Source organism: Centruroides sculpturatus, unplaced genomic scaffold (assembly GCF_000671375.1).
Source record: "Centruroides sculpturatus isolate CEXI.00-Female unplaced genomic scaffold, Cexi_2.0 scaffold687, whole genome shotgun sequence".
NCBI classification, from domain to species: Eukaryota; Metazoa; Arthropoda; class Arachnida; order Scorpiones; family Buthidae; genus Centruroides; species Centruroides sculpturatus.
This window is the reverse complement of record NW_019384879.1, coordinates 272677-292770: the sequence shown is the minus strand read 5'-3', so window position 1 is coordinate 292770 and position 20094 is coordinate 272677. Positions and strand designations below refer to the sequence as shown.

At 30.2% G+C, this 20094-nt stretch overlaps 1 protein-coding gene across 3 annotated transcripts in view; it reads right to left on the bottom strand.

Annotated features, from left to right (window-relative positions):
- Positions 1 to 2064: 2064 nt before the first annotated feature.
- Positions 2065 to 20094, bottom strand: part of LOC111630987 (voltage-dependent calcium channel subunit alpha-2/delta-1-like) — an 89590-nt gene continuing 71560 nt past the window's right edge. For 2 of the 3 annotated variants that reach the window (XM_023375166.1, XM_023375167.1), the window contains exons 12-20: positions 19842 to 19964; positions 16262 to 16340; positions 14665 to 14714; positions 8824 to 8907; positions 6210 to 6266; positions 5112 to 5189; positions 4267 to 4341; positions 2424 to 2504; positions 2065 to 2250 (exon numbers count right to left, since the gene is read on the bottom strand). In XM_023375166.1, the coding sequence (XP_023230934.1) occupies positions 2155 to 2250; positions 2424 to 2504; positions 4267 to 4341; positions 5112 to 5189; positions 6210 to 6266; positions 8824 to 8907; positions 14665 to 14714; positions 16262 to 16340; positions 19842 to 19964 (723 nt within the window). In that variant the 3' untranslated portion in view covers positions 2065 to 2154. The remainder of the gene's footprint in view (positions 2251 to 2423; positions 2505 to 4266; positions 4342 to 5111; positions 5190 to 6209; positions 6267 to 8823; positions 8908 to 14664; positions 14715 to 16261; positions 16341 to 19841; positions 19965 to 20094) is intronic. The other variant, XM_023375165.1, reaches the window with a different exon arrangement.

Sequence of the window (20094 nt, the reverse complement as noted above, 5' to 3'; positions counted from 1 at the left end):
TATACTTTCCGCTGTCCAGCGCCACGCTACGGAGAGTTTAGGCGAGTAAGTTGAGTTTACTATCGTCTGTACAGTATGTAAATTAGGTACCGTAAGTCTAATACAGCACTAATTTTATACATTTCTTGTGAAAGAAACATTTCTTATTCAACGACCATAAAAATTATTTATATTAATGATGTTTCCAAAGTTCAACGAAGTTTTCGCAGAAAAATAACTTATCAGAAATCGTGGCTGCTGTTTGGTGTGCTGCTCCGCGACAAAAACAAGCTTAAGCAATGGTGACGTTGAACGGTGCACACTCGGTAAGTGATCCTACAATTTTTTTGTTTATAGCATAGTTTATACGGATTATTCCCAAAAAAATATACGTATTTTGGAAATGTTGAGTCGAATTAGTCTAGGAATCAATTAATTTTATGGAAGAAAACCTTTCAAACAGCCATAGTCCGTAAACTTCACACGTGTCGGGCTGTGATTGGCAAGGTCTCCTAAAACATCAATTTCATAAAAAACGGAACATATCTACCATGTTATAGGGGGGGGGTCGACTGTAATTCAATAAGTCAAAACAACCACCATTTTCAAACTTTTATTCTAAAAATTTCTATGAATATTTTATAAAATAGTATTTGTATATGCATATAAGTTTTTTAAACTTATTTTCAACAAATTTGCTAACATTATATTAACTCATTTTTGAAAATACATAGTTAATGCTAAGTTAATTTGAATCAAAAATATTTATAAATAGTAAATAAATAATTTGATTTTCTGAAATTCACAATTTTTTTATAGATATATGCAGTGGTGATATTCGAAATATTCAACAAAGGGTTCGCTAACAGAAAAGTTTTCCGTAAAGCCCCAAGCCCGAGATATCTCGGGCAAGTTACATAGCGTTACATAAAACTCGGGCGTTTGAACCCTCTAATTTTTTTTAATTTTTGGAATGTATTTTAAGTCTCCAAATTTTTTTCCCACGCGAAAGAATTTTATCGCGATTTTAATTTATCTTTAATGATGCACGATTCACGCTTAATTGTTTTTTAATGAGAGTTTGATATCAAATTTTATTAATCGTTCTAAAGTTGTAGTGCACAAATTTTTCTCCGGTAAAGTTATTTAAAGCTAGTTTCTAATGTCAAAAACGACCTCCGATAGTTTAAAAATTTTTTTAATTAATATATTTTATTATATAATCTATAAGTTTAATTAAGTCGGGGGGGGTCGGAAATCGCAATAAAAATTTTAATTTTTTAAAAATATACGGCCAGCTAGTATTCACCCTACTATAAACCCATCGCCTCCCGAGACTTCTGAGAGAATGTCCCGGGAAATCCAACTCCAGCTGTGTTCAAGGTCATCCAGCTGTGTAAACAATGACTCATCAGCGTCAGATTTCACAGAAAGGCGAGACAAAGGAAAATAAAATTTGAAGCTTTTTCTTCAAAATTAACGCATTTCTTTCGTTTTTTTCAGTTTTAAGTATTTTTTATGTTTAATTACATTAATATCAAAAATTGCTAGAGTCCCAAGGAGTTAACTGCTTTCCCTATGACTTTTTCTCAAGAAAAAACTTTTCTAAATCATTTATTTTATCATTAGGTATTATTATAATAATAGACAGATGTCATCGTTTCTCGAAATACAATATCTTTTTTATTTCGCTGTCGATAGCCCGACACGTGTTCCGCAGCCATCTTGTATTTTCTCGCGCACGTGGGATTGTGGGATCTCTTGTATGACTGAACCTAGTTTCAAGAACTTTCTTGAGTCGGTCGCGATTAAATCTCGTTTCAGTCGAGATTGAAACGGTTGATGGAGGTTGCACCATGGCGAACGGGGTATAAGGTTCTAGTTTAGTAGTGTTACAGAGTATAATACGTATTTTTAAATATATTTTTTAAAAGAAACAAAACCACTGAGAAATGTTACGTGTGTTTAACAACGGGTTCGGAAAACTTGAAAATTTTAACAACGGGTTCGGCCGAACCTGTGCGAACCCGCTGAATATCACCACTGGATATATGTTAAAATTTTAGAAAACATACGATGACAACAAACAGACAACAGTTCTAAAGAAAACAGATGACGAAATTCATAAGATGTATTAGAAAGAAGTTTTGCCAACTTACAGTAAAGAAATGAAAATTAAAAGTTAAATCTCTTACTCACATTTTCTCTAATAGAATCAGTTATTTCTATATCTAATAAATCAACATCTGGTGGATTATCAAGATATGTTGCCTAAAAAACAAAAATAATCAATAAAGTAATTATATATTAATAACTGAAAATTATTTATATTCAAAATTATATCTGAAAAATATTATTTAAAAATTTATAATTACATTAAAAAACATGTTACATATTATTTTAATTTCTTAAAATAAACAATTATAATTATTTAAGCAATTAACCTGTGAAAATTTTGAATCAGGAGTAAAATTTACATCTTTATCATTTCTTCTGAGCGAAAGAAAATAACCAGCTTGTCCAATCTATATTAGAAAAAAAAAATAAAAACTACATTTAACATAAAACTTGACTGAATAAAACAAAAACACTTAATAAGCAATATTAAACTTTTATAATGCAAAAGTGTTAAAATATATATTGGCAATGAAAGAAATTATGAAAATATTCATTATTATTATTTATCATAAAAATGCATTAATATAAAAATGAAATATATCAGGAATTGCATTAAATTTTGTCAATTTTTGTATTTGTGTCATGTCTGGTTCTTGTCTGCTAGTTTTATTAATGGCCATTAACATCTGTTGTGATACCAGACTTATTAAACACAGAATAGGAAATATTTCCCAATTAAGAAATAAACATTTATTGGTTTATATTATCTGGGGAATGCATTTTGGACCTTCTTGTCCCTCATCAGACCCTATACAAGTTATACTTTGTCTGTAATTGTACATGTTTTTAGACAAATGAATATGCATAGATAAGAATTTCACTTATACTTTTTGATGATGACTACTTTATCTCTCAAACAGTGTAAGTGAAATTCTTATCTATGCATATTCATTTGTCTAAAAAGATGTACAATTACTGACAATGTATAACTTGTCTAATGAGGGAAAAGAAGGTCCAAAATGCATTCCCCAGATAATATAAACCAATAAATGTTGATTTCCTAATTGGGAAATATTTCCTATCCTGCATTTAATAAGTCTGGCATTACAATGGATGTTGATAACCATTCATAAAACTAGCAAATTTTATCAATATTTTAGTTTCTGATTAGTTCTGTCTTATCTCCAAGCTCATGAACTTTAAATCTATAGCTAGCTTTTTCTTCTATAAGTTCATATATTAATAATTTTCCATTACATATCAAAAATCAAAGCATTTGTTAACATTTTACTTGCCTCCATACTGTCAAATTGTTATGTGCTCTATTTGTAATCTTAGTTATCATATCAAAAGTTCATGTTTCTGATCTTTAAATACCAAGTGTTTTGTAGAGTTCCTATTTGCTTTCATATGTTATTTTCTTTATTTTAAGTGTCACTGTAAAATGCTACTATATGATACAGATGAGTAGTAAAGACATTTAGTTCTCCTTGTAATAAAGTATACTCTTTTTAGTTTTTTCTCATATACAAAAAGTAAATATTCTGTATGTTTAATATTTTATATATTCAATATTTAAAAATTTTGTATTTATTGTTGTATGTTATTGTTTTTTTCTACTATGCTGTACAGGTATCCCTTGATTAATGCAGTTAATTAATCCCTCGATCCTATTTCATATATCAAAATACAGTATCTATATTAAGTAAAGATAACTGGTAAAGCGATGTAAATTAAAACTTCTGCTGTGTATATAAGGGGATTACTGCAATTAATGTCATGCATTAATCAAATCCTGTGTTAAACATGGGATACATGTATTATATTTTTTATCAAAGAAACATTGTCATGTTGTAAGAAATAAATAAATACTTAAATAAATTCCACCAGATTTTCTTAAAGCTTTTTCAAATTGATTCATTCAGAAGCAATTTTCAAAAATTATCCTAATAGGATTTTAATGTTATAATAACAAAGAAAATGTTTTATTTTTTACATTTAATAAACTACTGTATATGAGTGAATTGACATTTTTATTTTAGTTAAATAAAACAGCAAATACATATAAAAAATCTAGAATAATTTGAAAAACTCTTTCTTCATGTATAAAAAAAAATTATTTTTCAAGCTTGGTTTTAAATTTAAAAAATACAATCAAATTACATTTACCTTTATATGCAAATTTGGGTGAAAAACAAGATATCCATTCCTTGTGATAGCAAAAGAGTAGCCAACAAATCCTACCTGCAAAATATTTTTAAAGTTTTATTTAAGAAATCTGATATTGATGAGGATAAAAATTTTTATTGAACATTTGATATATTTCATTATTGTTAATTATGTGCAAAGCAATTTTGTTCAATGCAAGTTTTTAATAATTTTATTACAATATAAAATATACTTACTAATTATTTATAAAACCAAACCTTATATTTGTTAATAACACTGTTCTGCATCAAAATCCTCCCATGGAAGAAAATGTGATCTTTTTATGTATTTTAGTAAATTGAATATGAATCTGAAGTCCAAAATCCTCCATTACCCACAGTTTTATTTTAAAATACCACTTTTTTGCAGAAAAATGCCTCTTAGACAAACTTACTGTTACTGTTGTTTGAATAAAATATAAAACCAGAGAACTATATAATATGCTAGCAGTTTCACACAGTTAAATTTCAACCAAAATTTTAAATGTTACCTGGAAAGTTGAGCAACTCATTGCTGGTTTATTAGTTTTAATTTCATTACCAAAATAATGAAAAATAATGCTGTTGTGTGTTCAATGAATAATATAAATATTAATAATTTAATCAATAAAACTATTTTATCATTTTTCATTCAAAATTTAAAAATAAAAACGTGTGTGTAATCTTCTAGTATGAAAATTATCAGATCACATGTCTTAACCATCAACTGACCGACTATTCATCAAAAATGACCTTGAAGGATCATCTTTCGTTGATGTGGCATAATAAATAATATGGTATAAATATGTAAAATTTCCAAATGCACACCTGAAATTTTGGTTCCGTTGTCATCATGTTTTTCATGCTCACATCAATTCCCATCACTCCTACTAAAGAAGGATTTCTCTAAATGTTTAAAAATATATTCATAATTAATAAAATATTTAAGTATATCAATTTAAATTTATTAAATTAAAAATATAGTAAAGTGAAATATTCAAGAAATTATTAATTAATAATTAATAGTTAAAAACAAAAATATATTTTCTTTAATTTAGATTGTATATTTAAATAATGACTGAAAAATCAGAATATTTTAAGTTCTAATTTATAAGTCATGTGGAAGTACCCATCATGATATTTTTAGTTCATAAATGTTTACATGTGATGTTTCTTTTATTAAAAAAAAATTTTCTTTTTATTCATGTCTATCATTAATGTGCTGTCTGTGTAAATAATTGTAGTTGTTATATTTCTCTATATTTTTGATTTTTGTTTATGTATTTAAATGTAACACAAGTGGGCACAAAGTGTGAGGTAGAGATATCATGAAAAGAAGCAAGAGATATGCTTTGTCTTGTGTGAGTGGGGAACAAAGGGACTGTGAGGGACAGATAGACCAAGTGAGAAGAGAAAGGACAAATCAGGTTTGAAATTTCTAAAACATTGTCTCTAAAAACGCAAGAAGTTAGACTAGTCACCATGAGTCGTGTATTGCAGATATCACTAACACTCCCTTGATGGCTGTATTTTCATTTTTGTGTAATTAAACGTTTTTCTTTTGTGTTTTAGTGTTGACTGTTTTATCATGCGCAAAACTCAACACTCCACAGTCATATAAAATTAAACATCTAATATAATAAAGTTAAATAACTCTTGAACATTTATCACTAAGCATGTACATATTAAATTTACAGGAATATCGAAATTTGAAATTGCTAACCAGATAACAGGCTAAAAATTTCTGGAATTTTTTTGTGCTAGTTTTATGTTTCTAATTTAATTGATTAAGAAAGGAATCTGATCCAATCTTGTATTTCAGTTGATTTCTTAGAATTTATTTATCTTTAATATACAGTATTTGAATTCTATACTATAATAAAAATTTTATTTATTTAAATATATAAACATAAAAAATATACTTACATTGTCTTTAGTTTTATTATATACAGGCAATGTAACTACAGTTAACATTCCAAGACCCTGTATTGAAATCAAAATTTTGTTTTTAATGTTGCAAATTAGTCATCAATTAAAATTATTGAAATACTAAAATTAATCAATTTCTTTATAGTAATTTTGAATTAATCAATGCTCTTAAGTGGGTAAAGTTTACAGAGTGCCTAGTTAATGGGATAAAGTAAATAAGCCCTTCCTTCTACTTTCCGTCCTTATCTACATTTACACTAATGTTTTTTTTTTTTAACTGTCTACATCTGAAGATGTGGTAAGTTAAAAGATGAATATTTTTTAAACTATACCCACTGTTTACCTTTCAACAGTGGACTAATCAAACAGATTTCTACCCCAGGCAGTGGAGAAAAAACATGAAAAATTTTAAAACTATTTTTCCAAGCTTTATTTCTTATTTCTCTTTCAGAAAAAAATTTTGTAAACAGTTATCTCTAGTAAAGAAAAGTCTTTTTATTATTACATAATTAATTTTCTATGTGAATAATTTTTCGTGGTAGTTATAGGCTAGTTTTTGGTGATACCCCTTAAAGTTATTTGACGATTATAGTTGTTCCTCACCACTGCCACATGATCGCCCTTGACGACTATAGTCATCGCTCACTACTGAGTGGTTAAAAATCTATTGGTTAATTCAATTGGGTAATTTTGAATACTATTGTATATATTTTTTACTGTTTAATATTGTAATTCTCTTGATACTAAATGATAAAACTAGAAAAGAATTAAGTATAATTCAGTAACCTTTATGGTGTTGCAAGAATGTTAACTGTATTTTGGGCTACACAAATATTTTTATTTATTTATTTTTCTTCATTTTTCTGTCCAAACTGGCAACCTGATGCAATAAAGGGTGGTAGTTAAGGGAGCATTAGATTGCAACAAGGCTTTTTTTCCCTCATGTGGAGCTTAGTTAAGTTGTAAGTATTTGTTTGTGCAACAGTTTTATAACTGTGTGTCTTGATTAGTTAGAGGACAAGGACAGAATCTGTGTCCATTGAAGGCATTAATCATAGAACTTTTGATTGAATGTGATAAAATGATTCCCTACAAGCGAGCAACATCCCCAGAGGAGTATATTTGTGTGGCTGTCTGCCATTTTGTTGTATATTTATACTGTATATAGAACGAAAACGCCTTTCTTCTTTCCTATAATCCTTCTTCCTTCCGCTTTTAACCCTTTCTTGTCACGTGACAGGAACTGTAATATTCATGGGTCCTGATTGGACAATCTCCAAAAGGGACAGGACAGGGGTCCTGCTTGAGCGAACCATTAGACAGAGATGAGGAGAAAGGACAGTTTTTGGTTTGCCACAAGAGAGAGAGGTCGTGTGAGAGTGACCGGAAGACAGTGTATAAGGCAGAAGGTGAAAGAGAGAAAGGGCCAAGATAGACAAGATAAGAACGGAGACAAAGAAATAATTGGGATAGCCATTCCGGAGAGTTCCAAGGAACCACCTCGGCACACGTTCGATAATAACTGCTTTGCCTCTTTTAGATGCAAATAGATGATATATTCACTGTGCACGAAGTGAGAACCATCAATATTCACCCAGTTCAAGACCCACAGATCTAGCTACCAGTAAATTTCCTAACTAACCTTCCTTCCTTCTTTATTGTAGTTATAGTATTAGGTTTAAGTTTAATTATAAGTTTTAGTTTTAATCGGGATTGTATGTATATGTTAAATTTTTGTAACAAAATTCTTCCAACTGTAACACTGTGCTGAGTAATAACTGTAACGAACACAACACTGATAAAGATTTTTTGTGGACAGTTAAATTTTTGTCACAGGAAGATCAAACAAGAGGGGAGATGTTGTAATTATATCTGTATATAAGGGTCTCCGTGATGGGCATTCCATTCTCTGTCAACTCATTCAACTAATAAAGCAACTTGGTCTTTTTTTTTGTCGTATTATCATGTGTTTTACACTCACACAATGTCACATTTGAATTTTCTGGATAAATTTAGATACTGAACTTTGTGACAAATTTTTTGCAGTGTATCCAGCATAAAGAGTTCCAGGTGTAAGCAGGACTGTACTTCAGTCCTGCTTACACCTGGAACTTAATAATTCTTATACCGATAAGTTTCAATTTTCATAATTAATACAATCCAAACATCAGTAACCTTTTAAATACAGCCAGGAAGTTGTAATCTTATATTAATTAATTTTCAATGTTATTTCCCTATGTCTCACTTTTTTGGACCACCGGTATAGTGCCTACCACAGTAAAATATGTGCGCATAGAATGCACACTGTAGAGTGTAGGAGTAGTGAAAATATTTAGAGGGGGCCTCAAAATTGAATTGCGCCTGGGGCCTCTCAAGTGCTAAATCCACCACTGTCCATAATGGGCCTCTTAGTGCCCACAGACAGAAAGAGTAAAATAAAATTTAAGGAAGTTAACAGATTAAATTAATAGAATAAAGAAAAATATATTAATATAATTAATGAAAAACAAATAATATTACTCAATATTCTGAAGTAAAACAAGATATTTTTTGATATTGATTTCAAATAAAACTTCTAAATAAAATAAGTCTAATATCTTATCTTTCTTACTGATGGATCCATGTAGAAGTTTGTCCAATGATATTCTCTTGCTATATTTAAAGCCATTGGTCTGCTTAGTACTTTGAGATATTCCTAAATAAGACAATTGATATATCAAAAATTAAAATTGAAATTAGAAAAAAAAAATTGACTATCATCTAACTTGTCAATCTTTCAAAACTATAAGAGATATTAAAATTCAATAAATTTATTAAATAATTTTATTTTAAAATGACTTTCTGTCAGTAATTACAAAAAATTACAAAAGGGTTATTTAAATTCTGTAAAATTATTTAAAATATATTTTTGAAAAACAATTCTCTTTTATTACACAAGTTACACATAAATACAGCTCTCCTTTGATAGTCTGATGTTTTTTAATCCGACATGCTCAGTAGTCCGATGCACCTCCCGTCAAGATACCCATCCCCATTACGTGTCTGCTTGCACAGAAGCATGTCGCAACATGAATCTCCCCATCCAATTCTTACACGATGACACACATTTTGTGTGTTTTCTGTGAGCAGTTCTGTTCGAACAGTTGGAGTAGGGAATATTGTAAGCTACTGCTAGCAAAACAATGCAAAATATGTAATTATTTTCGGTAATCTGGACACTTTTGGTAATCCAACCCCCTTTGGTCCCATACTTGTCAGACTATTAAGGGAGAGCTGTAATATATTTACAATATAAACAATACATTTTAATGCATTTTTAATAAAAATTTATTTCTTTTTCATTCATATTACATGCATGGTATTACATGCATGTAAATTTTATTATTTGTCTTCTTAAAATTTCTAAAATGATGTAATACATACTTATAAAAGTATTATCTCTCTGATTCTGTATGATTGCATAATTATATTTTCTTCTGGTTTTGACAATTTATTTAACTTCTTTTACTTAACACATTTGTAGTGCTACTTTTGTAATGAATTATCTTATGATACAAAACCAAGCTACATACAAAAAACTTAATCTTTTATTGTTTATGTACATGAGATATGATGTTACACTACTGGATGAACATAGAATTGAGAACACGTGCATACAGAGCGAGGTCCGAATCCAAAAGTGAGGTCATAGGTCAGGTTGCCAGATCTGTTCAGTTCAGAGTTCCTCCTGGTGGTTACTTTTGGATTTATAACCAAAGCTGTCACCACAACATTGCACTAATTAGGGCCTTACAGAGCCATATGATTGCCTAACATCGCTATAACCAATGTAGTATCACTGAAGGTTAAATTATCCTGGCTTCATAAGACATTATTCTACATCCTAGTGGTGGCCTTTCGCGCACATCTATAAAGTTGGCTCCGACTGTCAGCAGTTGTATGGCTCTGTAGCTGTAAGCTATATTTTTGTAAATATTAATTTAAGTTTAGTTTAGTCTCTTCTTTCTACCCTTTGTCCTATTGTTCTATTTCCTTCTAGAACTTTCTTATCTATTTCTTATCTAAATCCCTGTCCCTTGGGTAGGATGACCAGTTCAGAGAAATGTGAAGAACAAAGAGTGAACAGGACCCTGAGGACAAAAGAGACAATGGACAAGGCATTCTCTTGCTGGACTGCAAAGTATACAGACGTGAGGAGAATGCTCCGAGTCGCGTTAGCAACAACCAGAGACCTCAGAAGTACGTTAAGAGACAGGATCCTGTTTTAAGATAGAATCAACAACAGTGAAAGGAAAAATCTTAAGTATAAAAGAAAACGAGTCAAATTTTTGGAGAACATCGTGTATCCCACCCAGCAGTAAGAATAGTGCCAATATGCCAAACAAAATCCTGGGTATCCCTGTTCCTATTGTATATATTATTTCTTCATTCTCTTGTTTCTATCCTTTTCTTCCATTATTGTTAAGTTAGTGTATAAGATTAGTTTTAAGGTCGGGCGTCATATTATCATGATCGGGATTGGTACCACACATTTGGATATAACAAACTATTGTCCTAGCAATAACTTCGCATACCATTGTAATATATTGTGACATTGGAATTCCCAAAGAACAATCTGTATTTATACATGAAATTGTTTACTTGTAAAAATATATCAATTATTATTTTTACCGTATCCTGTCTGCCTTTGTGGTAAATTTCAATATCACGCGTACCTTCACCGCTCTGAATGGCCCTAATTACTATTACTGCCAGCATGTTGTATGGCTTTGTACGGTCCTACTAAGTACAACCACCAGTGTGTCGGATGGTGGTTAACATGTTAATGCAACCTCCCTTCATGCCCGCTATATAAATTTCAGTTTTTATGTTCATTATCTCACAAAACTTAATGACAAACTATAAATATTTTAAAATTATTAAATAAATAAACTTTTGAATAACATTCTTATAATTTGCAAGTTAAAATAGTTTTGCAAAATTTACATATTAATTAAGCATTTACAATTTATCCCTTATCCCCTATAATTCTGATTCCTCATTCATTTTATTTTTTCTCTGCATTATCTTCATTACCAAAATTTCCAAGTAAAAGTTTTGTGCATATAGTCATATAATTTATGCAAGTTTACATCATAATTCATAGGCTTGCTTTGTAAATCAGTAATAAAATTATGTAATTTGTAGGGACACTTAATAATTAAAGTATTCCAAATCTAAGAATGAAATTAAATAATTCATTTTAAAGCAATACAATGAAAGTTTAAAATCTAAAACAGTGGTTCACAAAGTGGGTGCTACCGCTCCCGTGGCAATGAGTAAATTTAGGGGGCAAAAAGGAGTGAGTGGAAGGGAGTGCTGCAGGCAAGATCCTGACCAAATGGTGATAATAGACAAGGATTGGAGCATTGCCACCTTTCCCTTTCTTCTATTAAAATGGGTAAGAAGAAACAGTGCATTTAATGGTTTCCAGATGTGGAGAACAATATATGATAAGGATACAAAGTGTGAGGATCATAGAAGTTTTTCTAAGAATATTTCCAAGCCTTACTCACATAAAAGAAAGTGATTTAGGGGGGATTAGGGTATGGTTAGCTATAAGTTTATGGAACCAATGGATGGTGGCTCAAAAAAGTTTGGAAATCACTGATCTAGAATTACAAAATACAGTTGGTCTCTGATTCACTGTGTGACGTCATTGTCATAAAGCAGGACACAAAATATTAAACCCATTTCTAACTATTATATTCTTTAAATTTTTTAANTCTCCAATAAGTTATACAATAGTTTTTACATAAAATTAAAAAATTTCTAATTATTAATCTTAGTATAGGATGCCAGTTTAACTGCTTATCTTTAGGCCAAATTCTATAATTTAATTAGTATAAATAGCTTTCATTATAGTCCAAAAATAATTTTGTATTTTCCTGACAAAGTTCTTTAAAAACAACAAAAGTACCAGCAAATATTCTTACAGCTAGTGTATTTCTTCCTACAAAAGTACTGTGTTTTCTTTAACATCCTTATCCATTCATAAAACATGAAATAAATCACATATGGATTAAATTTAAAAAATTTTTTAAAAATTTAAAGAATATAACAATTAGAAATGGGATTAATATCTTATGTCCCACTTTATGACAATGACATCACGCAGCAAATTAAATCGGGTGGTGCATTTGATTAATGGAACTTTTTTAAAATGGTCTGATTTACAACAGCTGAAACAGTAATCTCAATAATCCCTAATAAACAAGTAATCCCTCCATTTATGCCAATTATTCTGAGTGAGGACAAACTATTTTATATATGTATACCCAATACATATACGAAAAGTATCAGATTATCATAAGGACAATATTTCAGAATAGTCTCCCTGATAGTGAATAAAAAGAGAAAAGACTAACTGGATGAAGGTGCATTGACGGTGTTCTTTAAATGTAAATTAGTGTGTAGATTGAAAAGCCCAGGGGTAGAAAATAATATTGTCGATATTTACGTCTCCTTATTAAAGCAGGATCAGTTTGCTATCTTATGTGTATAATTCCCATCTTACTGCTGTCTCAAGCTAAGGGAATTACACTATATTAGTCTGATTTGACTTCTTTTTTTTTATGTTGCTTATTTATTTAGAATTTTTAAAATTAATTTTCAATAAAACAAAAAATTTTCACCTGTCTATATGAATGTATTTTTTTAAATTTATCTATTTTAGATACATGAAAATATATTTTTAAAAATATTCATATAGAAATGTTAATTAAACTGTTTGAAAAAATGCATATTCATTTAAATTTTGAATGTGTTCTGGTAAACGTATATTAAAAACTGAGATCAAACTACACTCAAAATATATAAAAAAAATTCACACTTTTTGTATATTTGTATGTCTCAAGAAGTTTATTAGCTGGGTGACCAGAAAAATCATCTGTGCACAGAGAGGGCATCCAGATTTTTGGAATATGTGGTCCCCAGTGTTCCAAAAATCTGGGAGAACACTGAAATATTCCCAGTGCTTTGTGGAATTTTCCATTTGTAATACATCATGCCAAGATGTCAGGACTCAAAAATTGAATTTTGGAGGAGATTTTCAGTTTTTAGAATTTCAGATAAAGGATTCTCAACCTATACTAATAAAATATAAATTATATTTCATCTTTAATTAAGATCTTTCTAGATCCATCAATTAATATAAACAGTGAATAAGACAAATTTTACCATATCATATAAAACCCTACTAAACACGAGTTAGGTCTAATAGTTTATACCTGACCAATGGGCTGGCCATATGGAGTTTCCCAGATTTTATTTCATGTATCTAAAGCCTTGTGGCTGTCCGCCATTTTTGTATATACATAGTTATAGTATTTAGATTTAGAATTCTTTGTTCTTTCCCTTCCTTCTTCTTCGTTCTACTAATGACCATTTCCGGTCACCCGACAGGAGCGGGAAATTTGTGGGTCCTGATTGGTGGCTTATCGACGTGAACAGGGAGGGGCCCTGCCCGTGGGGTAGAGAAGGTGAACAAAGGGGTGAGAATGACACTTTTTGCCCGGGCGACGAAGAGAAGAGGTTGCGAAAGTATCGTCGGGACATTAAGTCGGACCTCGAGGACAAAGAACAAGCCTAGTATCGAGCTTGTATCGAGTACCGTGCTGAGTATCGAGTAGTCCTAAAAGAAAAGAAAAGGACTAGTGACTTGTCCAATAAGAAATAGTGGTCTACAAAACCCAAGTGACAATTATCATACCAGGAATGTTGGATATTCCAATCGACAAAATCCCCACAATCATCAGAAACCACAATCAGGACCTCCTGTGCTAAATACCGGTATACTTTTCCTTCCTTCATTTTCCTCTCCTTAGTGTAGTGTTAGATTTAGTTAGTTATAAGTTAGTTATAAGTTAGTAATTAGAATCCGTATCGTGAGAACAACTCATTGTAAGAATCCGAACGAGAACAGAGACTTGTTATATATATATCTATCTGTGTGTGTGTCTCTAACAGGCATCACTGTATTACCTGTTAATTCTGGTTGTAATAAACTATTGTTTAGTTAGTATTTGTTGGAATAATTGTCTCGTACATCCTTAACTTTCACAGCCTAAATACAGGCAGTCTTCAATAGAAAAGTCTTTACAGAAGGAACCAGATCACCCTTATTTTGCATTGTCCAATCCCATCAGATAATTGTTGTCAAGTTAAGAAGACTTTCAGTCATCTTAGTCAAGATATCAGAGAAGATGTTAATTGTTATTGATCATCGAAGCTAAAACATCTTAAGCTACGCTTAAAACATTTTTTAAAGAAAAACAAACTTGGAAATGTTTATCGATTAAAATATGACATCAAAAAATTATAAATTGTATTATTTTAACAAAAAAAGAATATAAGAAACAATTAGTAAATAAGTACACAAAATTATTAAAAACATTTAATACACTATACTCACTTGAATTCTTGTTCTGATAGTTCCCATTGAAGAGATTATAGTGAAATAACCTAACAAAATCATAAAATATATTTTATTTTAAAAATTATACATCTGAAATCTATCGCATTTTCATCATTATTGGCTTGATTTTACTTACAAAAATAATAATAATTTTCCAATAAAGTTTTTTATCTATAGTAACAACATTTTTAACACTTTAAAATAAATATCAAGTTAATAGTTAAACTATTAAACTGTACTTTAAGCTGAAATAAATTTTGTGTAAGTTGAAATGTATTAATTAGTTTTTATCACAGTATATTTTCTTTAATATTGGAATAACAAGCTATATATACAAAGTTTCACAGATCAGAAATTTGTTTTATTTAATATACATTTCTGATCTGTGAAACTTTGTTGCAGTATCTGTAAAGCCAGTCTAATAAGTCCTGATAATAGAAAATATGTACTAGTAGACAGAAAATTTATATTATCATAAATCAAGGACATTGAGGCATATTAATTTAACGATATTTACATGTGACTACTGGAATAATGAAGCATATAAAACAAAAAGAAAGAAAGGGGTAAAACTAAATATAAAGGTTAATTTTAACTGTAAAAATTTAAAAATAAATGTTTACAGTTAGTAAAACAGTAGAGGGTACAGGGGGTAAGCTACAGTTAGGGGGTAAAACTAGTAAAACTAAGTTTTACTAGTTTAACCCCCAACTGTAGCTTATCCCCTAACTGTAGCTAGTAAAACTGAGTTTTACTAGTTTTACCACCATTTACCTTTTTGTTTTAAATACTTCATTATTCCAGTAGTCACATGTAAATATCATTTATGTGTGACAAATATTAATGTTATTTCAGTTTTAACAATTGTACAATAAGAACTGAAGAGGGATAAATAGCCCAAAATGCATCTCTCTTCCGTTGAACAAAGTAATTCTTGTGCAAAATAAAGCCTATTTTATTCATCAAATAGTGTTCCTGTGGGATTAGTTCTACATAGCAATTTTGTACTTACTCCCAAAGAATGTTTATATTAATTTAAATTATGTAAAACAACATAAAAATTTATGTTAAAATAATACTTTATTTATCGAAAAGTGTTATTTCAGTATAACGAAATTTCTCCATAGCATATTTTTTCAGATTTAGCAACTTTGTTATACAGAAGTTTGATTATACTTTAGGAAAAAAATCAAATATATACAGTATTTGATTTGTTTTCTAAAGAAGTACAATGTCTGAATAGATTTTTTTTTACAAACTCTTTTATGCAATCTGTCTTAGTCTTATGTAACATGTTTTGAACATATTGAACATAATTTATAAGTCAGAATGCATTTTATTTTCTTTAATTCTAAAAATAATGTTTTTAAACATCTGGAAATTAATTTTGAATCCAATTTGCACACCATCTTAGTTTGTGTCAGCTTAAAAGATTAATTAATTAAAAATAATCTTACTAATATAATTGTAAAAAATTATTTTAGCAAGTTTTTATAATGGTGTAAAAATTACTAATAATGGTATGCCTTATGTTAAATAGTAATATAATGTTAAGTTATCAATTTTTTGTAATCAAGACATTTAATCTCTATACCTCTGTAAGTGCAAGCTAGAGTCTTTAGAGGAATGTATGGAACAGGATGAGCACCAATGGCATAAGTAAATATTCTTACCTGAAATATTAAAATTATTTCAAATTAAATTAATCAAAATGATATTGAAAAATATCAAACCCAATAAAAATATATAAGTATCATGTTTACATTATTGAACTTATTTATTTATCAAATAAAAATATATTAGTTTTTTCCTCACCGAAAATTTTAAGATGATACAATTTTATAAACAATATAATAAAATAGAATAAATAGTTTTAAAATAAGTATTTTTGCAATTTTTATTTAAGGCTTTGTCAGATTAAAAAAAATTCAGTAAAAATTGGAACACACAGTTCATTGAATAAATTTTAAATATGTGGAAATCTTAATTTAAAAATCTATTTGATTTTCAATTAAACACAGCACTAAATAAAATAACCAAAAAGTTATTATTAGTTTTATTTGTATAGAAAAAAATTAATACTTGACACCTGATTTTATTTGACTTTCTATCCTATACATAAGTTTAAATGTTTTTGTACAAATTGGTAGTATTTTATGTCTATTCTAAATTCAAACTGAAAATACATTCACTGCCAAAAGTTAACCACGGAGCAGAAGATATTCATGTCCAAAAAGCAATCTGCATTTGAGAGACTGCAATTCACTGCAGAGGTAGATGGAAGTATGCAAATATGTTACGTTACTATCAATCATGGTTATGTGTCACGAAATATGCAAAGCAGGCAGTTGTATAAGAAGCCAGCCTTCTGAAGTGTGAGAGGAGTTGCATGCAAGTGCAGAGAAAAAGTGTGGAGAACTGTCGTACAATTAGTATGCATGATTGACGTGTTTCTATGACTTCTAGAAGACGAATGACAGATAGTGAGCGCTGGCAGTGTGTGGGACACCTTGAAGCAGGACAATCAATCACAGATGTTGCTCTTTTCTTTGACGTTCATCATTCCATGGTCATGGAAACAATTCTAAACAAGCCAAACAGTTGTCCGAAGACCCATGGCCGGTCACCCAAGAGTTGACCCCTGCAGAAAATCGCTATATTGCTCTTGTAGCCAAGCATAATCGAAGAGCAACCTCTACATGTGTGACATTGATGGTTGCAGCAGCCATTGGTAAAATGATATCTGCTACTACTGTGCACCGAAGGCTACACATAAATGGACTGTACGCCCAGGTACCACGAGTTTGTATTCCACTATCTGTCCAATCCAGAGGCACATGATTAAAGTGGTGTCGGCAACATGTGAATTGGACTGTGTCTGATTGGGGCAACGTTATGTTCATGGATGAGTTGCAATTTTCCCTAGAGCTAGATGACAAATATGTAAGAGTATAGAGAGAAAAAGGCACATGCAATCCACTCCAGAATATTATCGAGCATCACGCATTCCGAGGTGGAAGCATTATGGTGTGGGCAGGCATTCTGTTGGGATATTGCACTGACCTGCACATCTATTGAGGGGGTTCTGTGACAGCTGTCTGGTATCAGAATGAAGTCCTCAAACCCATTGTGAAATTGTATGTGACAGCTGTTGGTCCTGCTTTTGTTTTAATGAATGATAACGCATGACCCCATAGAGCTGCCCTCATCAATGACTACCTCAAGAGTGAGGGAATCGTGTGTATGGATTGGCCAGCGTATTCGCCAGACCTCAATCCTATTGAGAATCTTTGGGATGCCCTCAGCCGTGCTGTGTGTGCACGTTTCCCCCCCCCTGCCACTCTCACAGAGTTGCAAACTGCTCTTTAGGAGGAATGGCACTTATTTGACTCTGGAGTGGTTGATCACCTCATGGAAAGCATGGTTACACACTGTAAATTTTGTGTAAGGATAAGGGGTGACCATTTACCCTATTAATGTTGGTTTTGTTTGTTTGTTTGTTTTGGATTTAAACATCGTTTTGTTAAAGATTCCAATATGATTTCATCTTATACTTTATGAAAATTCAATATTGTTTTCATTTTTCTATGTAATTCTTTGTGTTGTTTCATGCATAAACATATTTGCTACTGTACCGCTGCATTTTGTGTCAAACACAGCTGTATTTGTCGATTTTTTCACAGTTTATCACTCCATTCTTAACTTTTGGCAGTGAGTGTATTTGTAAATACTGTGGAACCTCTGTATACGACCTTAATCTGTTCCTGATGTTTGGACTTATACCGAATAGGACGTATACCGAACAACCTTTCCATAAGAAGTAATGTAAAAATGATTAATCCATTCTCATGTAAATAAAAAAATGGCTGGCTTTAAACACCTCGCTTTCCTGGCTGGCTAGTTCCTGCTTGATTTTTCATGAGATCAGCATGTATCTTTTTACCTTTCTCGCAAATAATTGCTTCTGATACGCTGTCTCTAGCACATTGTTTTTCAGTTATCTAAATCAAAAGCAATTTCTTACCATGATCTAATGTCTTCGATTTCTGTTTCAAAATTGATTTAACCCCTTTCGCAATGTTAGATATTTTTCACTATATTTTTTCGATATCGTCATTCTCAGAATACAGTATGCAACAGTTAAAATCTCGAACACACATGCCACCTTCATATTTCTCAACAATTTCTTTTTTTCAGTTCCATTGTGATTCTAGTAAACTTTTTTAGTTTTCTATTGCTTTTCATTTGCCTTTTTGCAATTCATGATTAATAAAAATAATAAAATTTTACTTACAAATTAAAATCAGAAGAAATTTAACAAAGTTATAAACTGTGGCACCATGAACATCTAGTCTGGTCTAGTATACCGATAGTGCTACTTGTTCATAGATAGCGCGTATAATTGAATTAAGTCGTATACNCCCTTGTGATTCTAGTCATTTTTTTAGTTTTCTGTTGCTTTTCATTTGCCTTTTTGCAATTCATGATTAATAAAAATAATAAAATTTTACTTACAAATTAAAATCAGAAGAAATTTAACAAAGTTATAAACTGTGGCACCATGAACATCTAGTCTGGTCTAGTATACCGATAGTGCTACTTGTTCATAGATAGCGCGTATAATTGAATTAAGTCGTATACTGAAGAAAAGTCGTATACCAAGCAAAATTTGTTTCGTCCAAACAGGACATATTCCGAATTGGGCATATTCTAAAGCAGACGTATACTGAGGTACCACTGTATTTCTCATTTATATTTTTAAAAGCTTAAGTTATTCTTAATCTATTTGGTATAAAATGATAAAAATGAAAATATGTATTTTGGTTTCAAGCTTTTTTCAATTTTTTATAATTGTTTCTAAAATAATAATTATATAAAATTAAACAATTTTTAATTTTTTGTAATGATTTTAATTATAAAATATAATTCATTTTTGTAATATGTGAAAAAAAACTAAAAATAATCAACTTCAACTTGAATGATGTGCAGATTTTACATCTGACGGATTATTTAAGATATAGTTATATTAAATTTTCAAGTATAATATGAAAACATAATTTTAAAAAAATCATGATTTATTCCAATACTATTTACTGTTTTAATTAAATAATTAAACAAATAGATATTTAATTATATCTGCAGTATTTTAAAATTAATTTCAACACAAACTTTACTTTTTTAGAATCTTCTTTATAATGTTTCAAAACCTCCCAGGCTTCATCTGTACCACCATCACTTAAGATAACAATCATCTGATTACAATTAGACCCTTCCCATGGTTGCTTGTCTTTTTCAAACTATTAAATAAAAAACAATTAATTATTATGTGATAACTTTTGCAATAAAAAATAAAAATAACTTTTGCTAATTTGTCAGTAAACTTTTGTAGTGCTCCGCCCCTTATTGGTTGTTGTTAGTAATGTATAT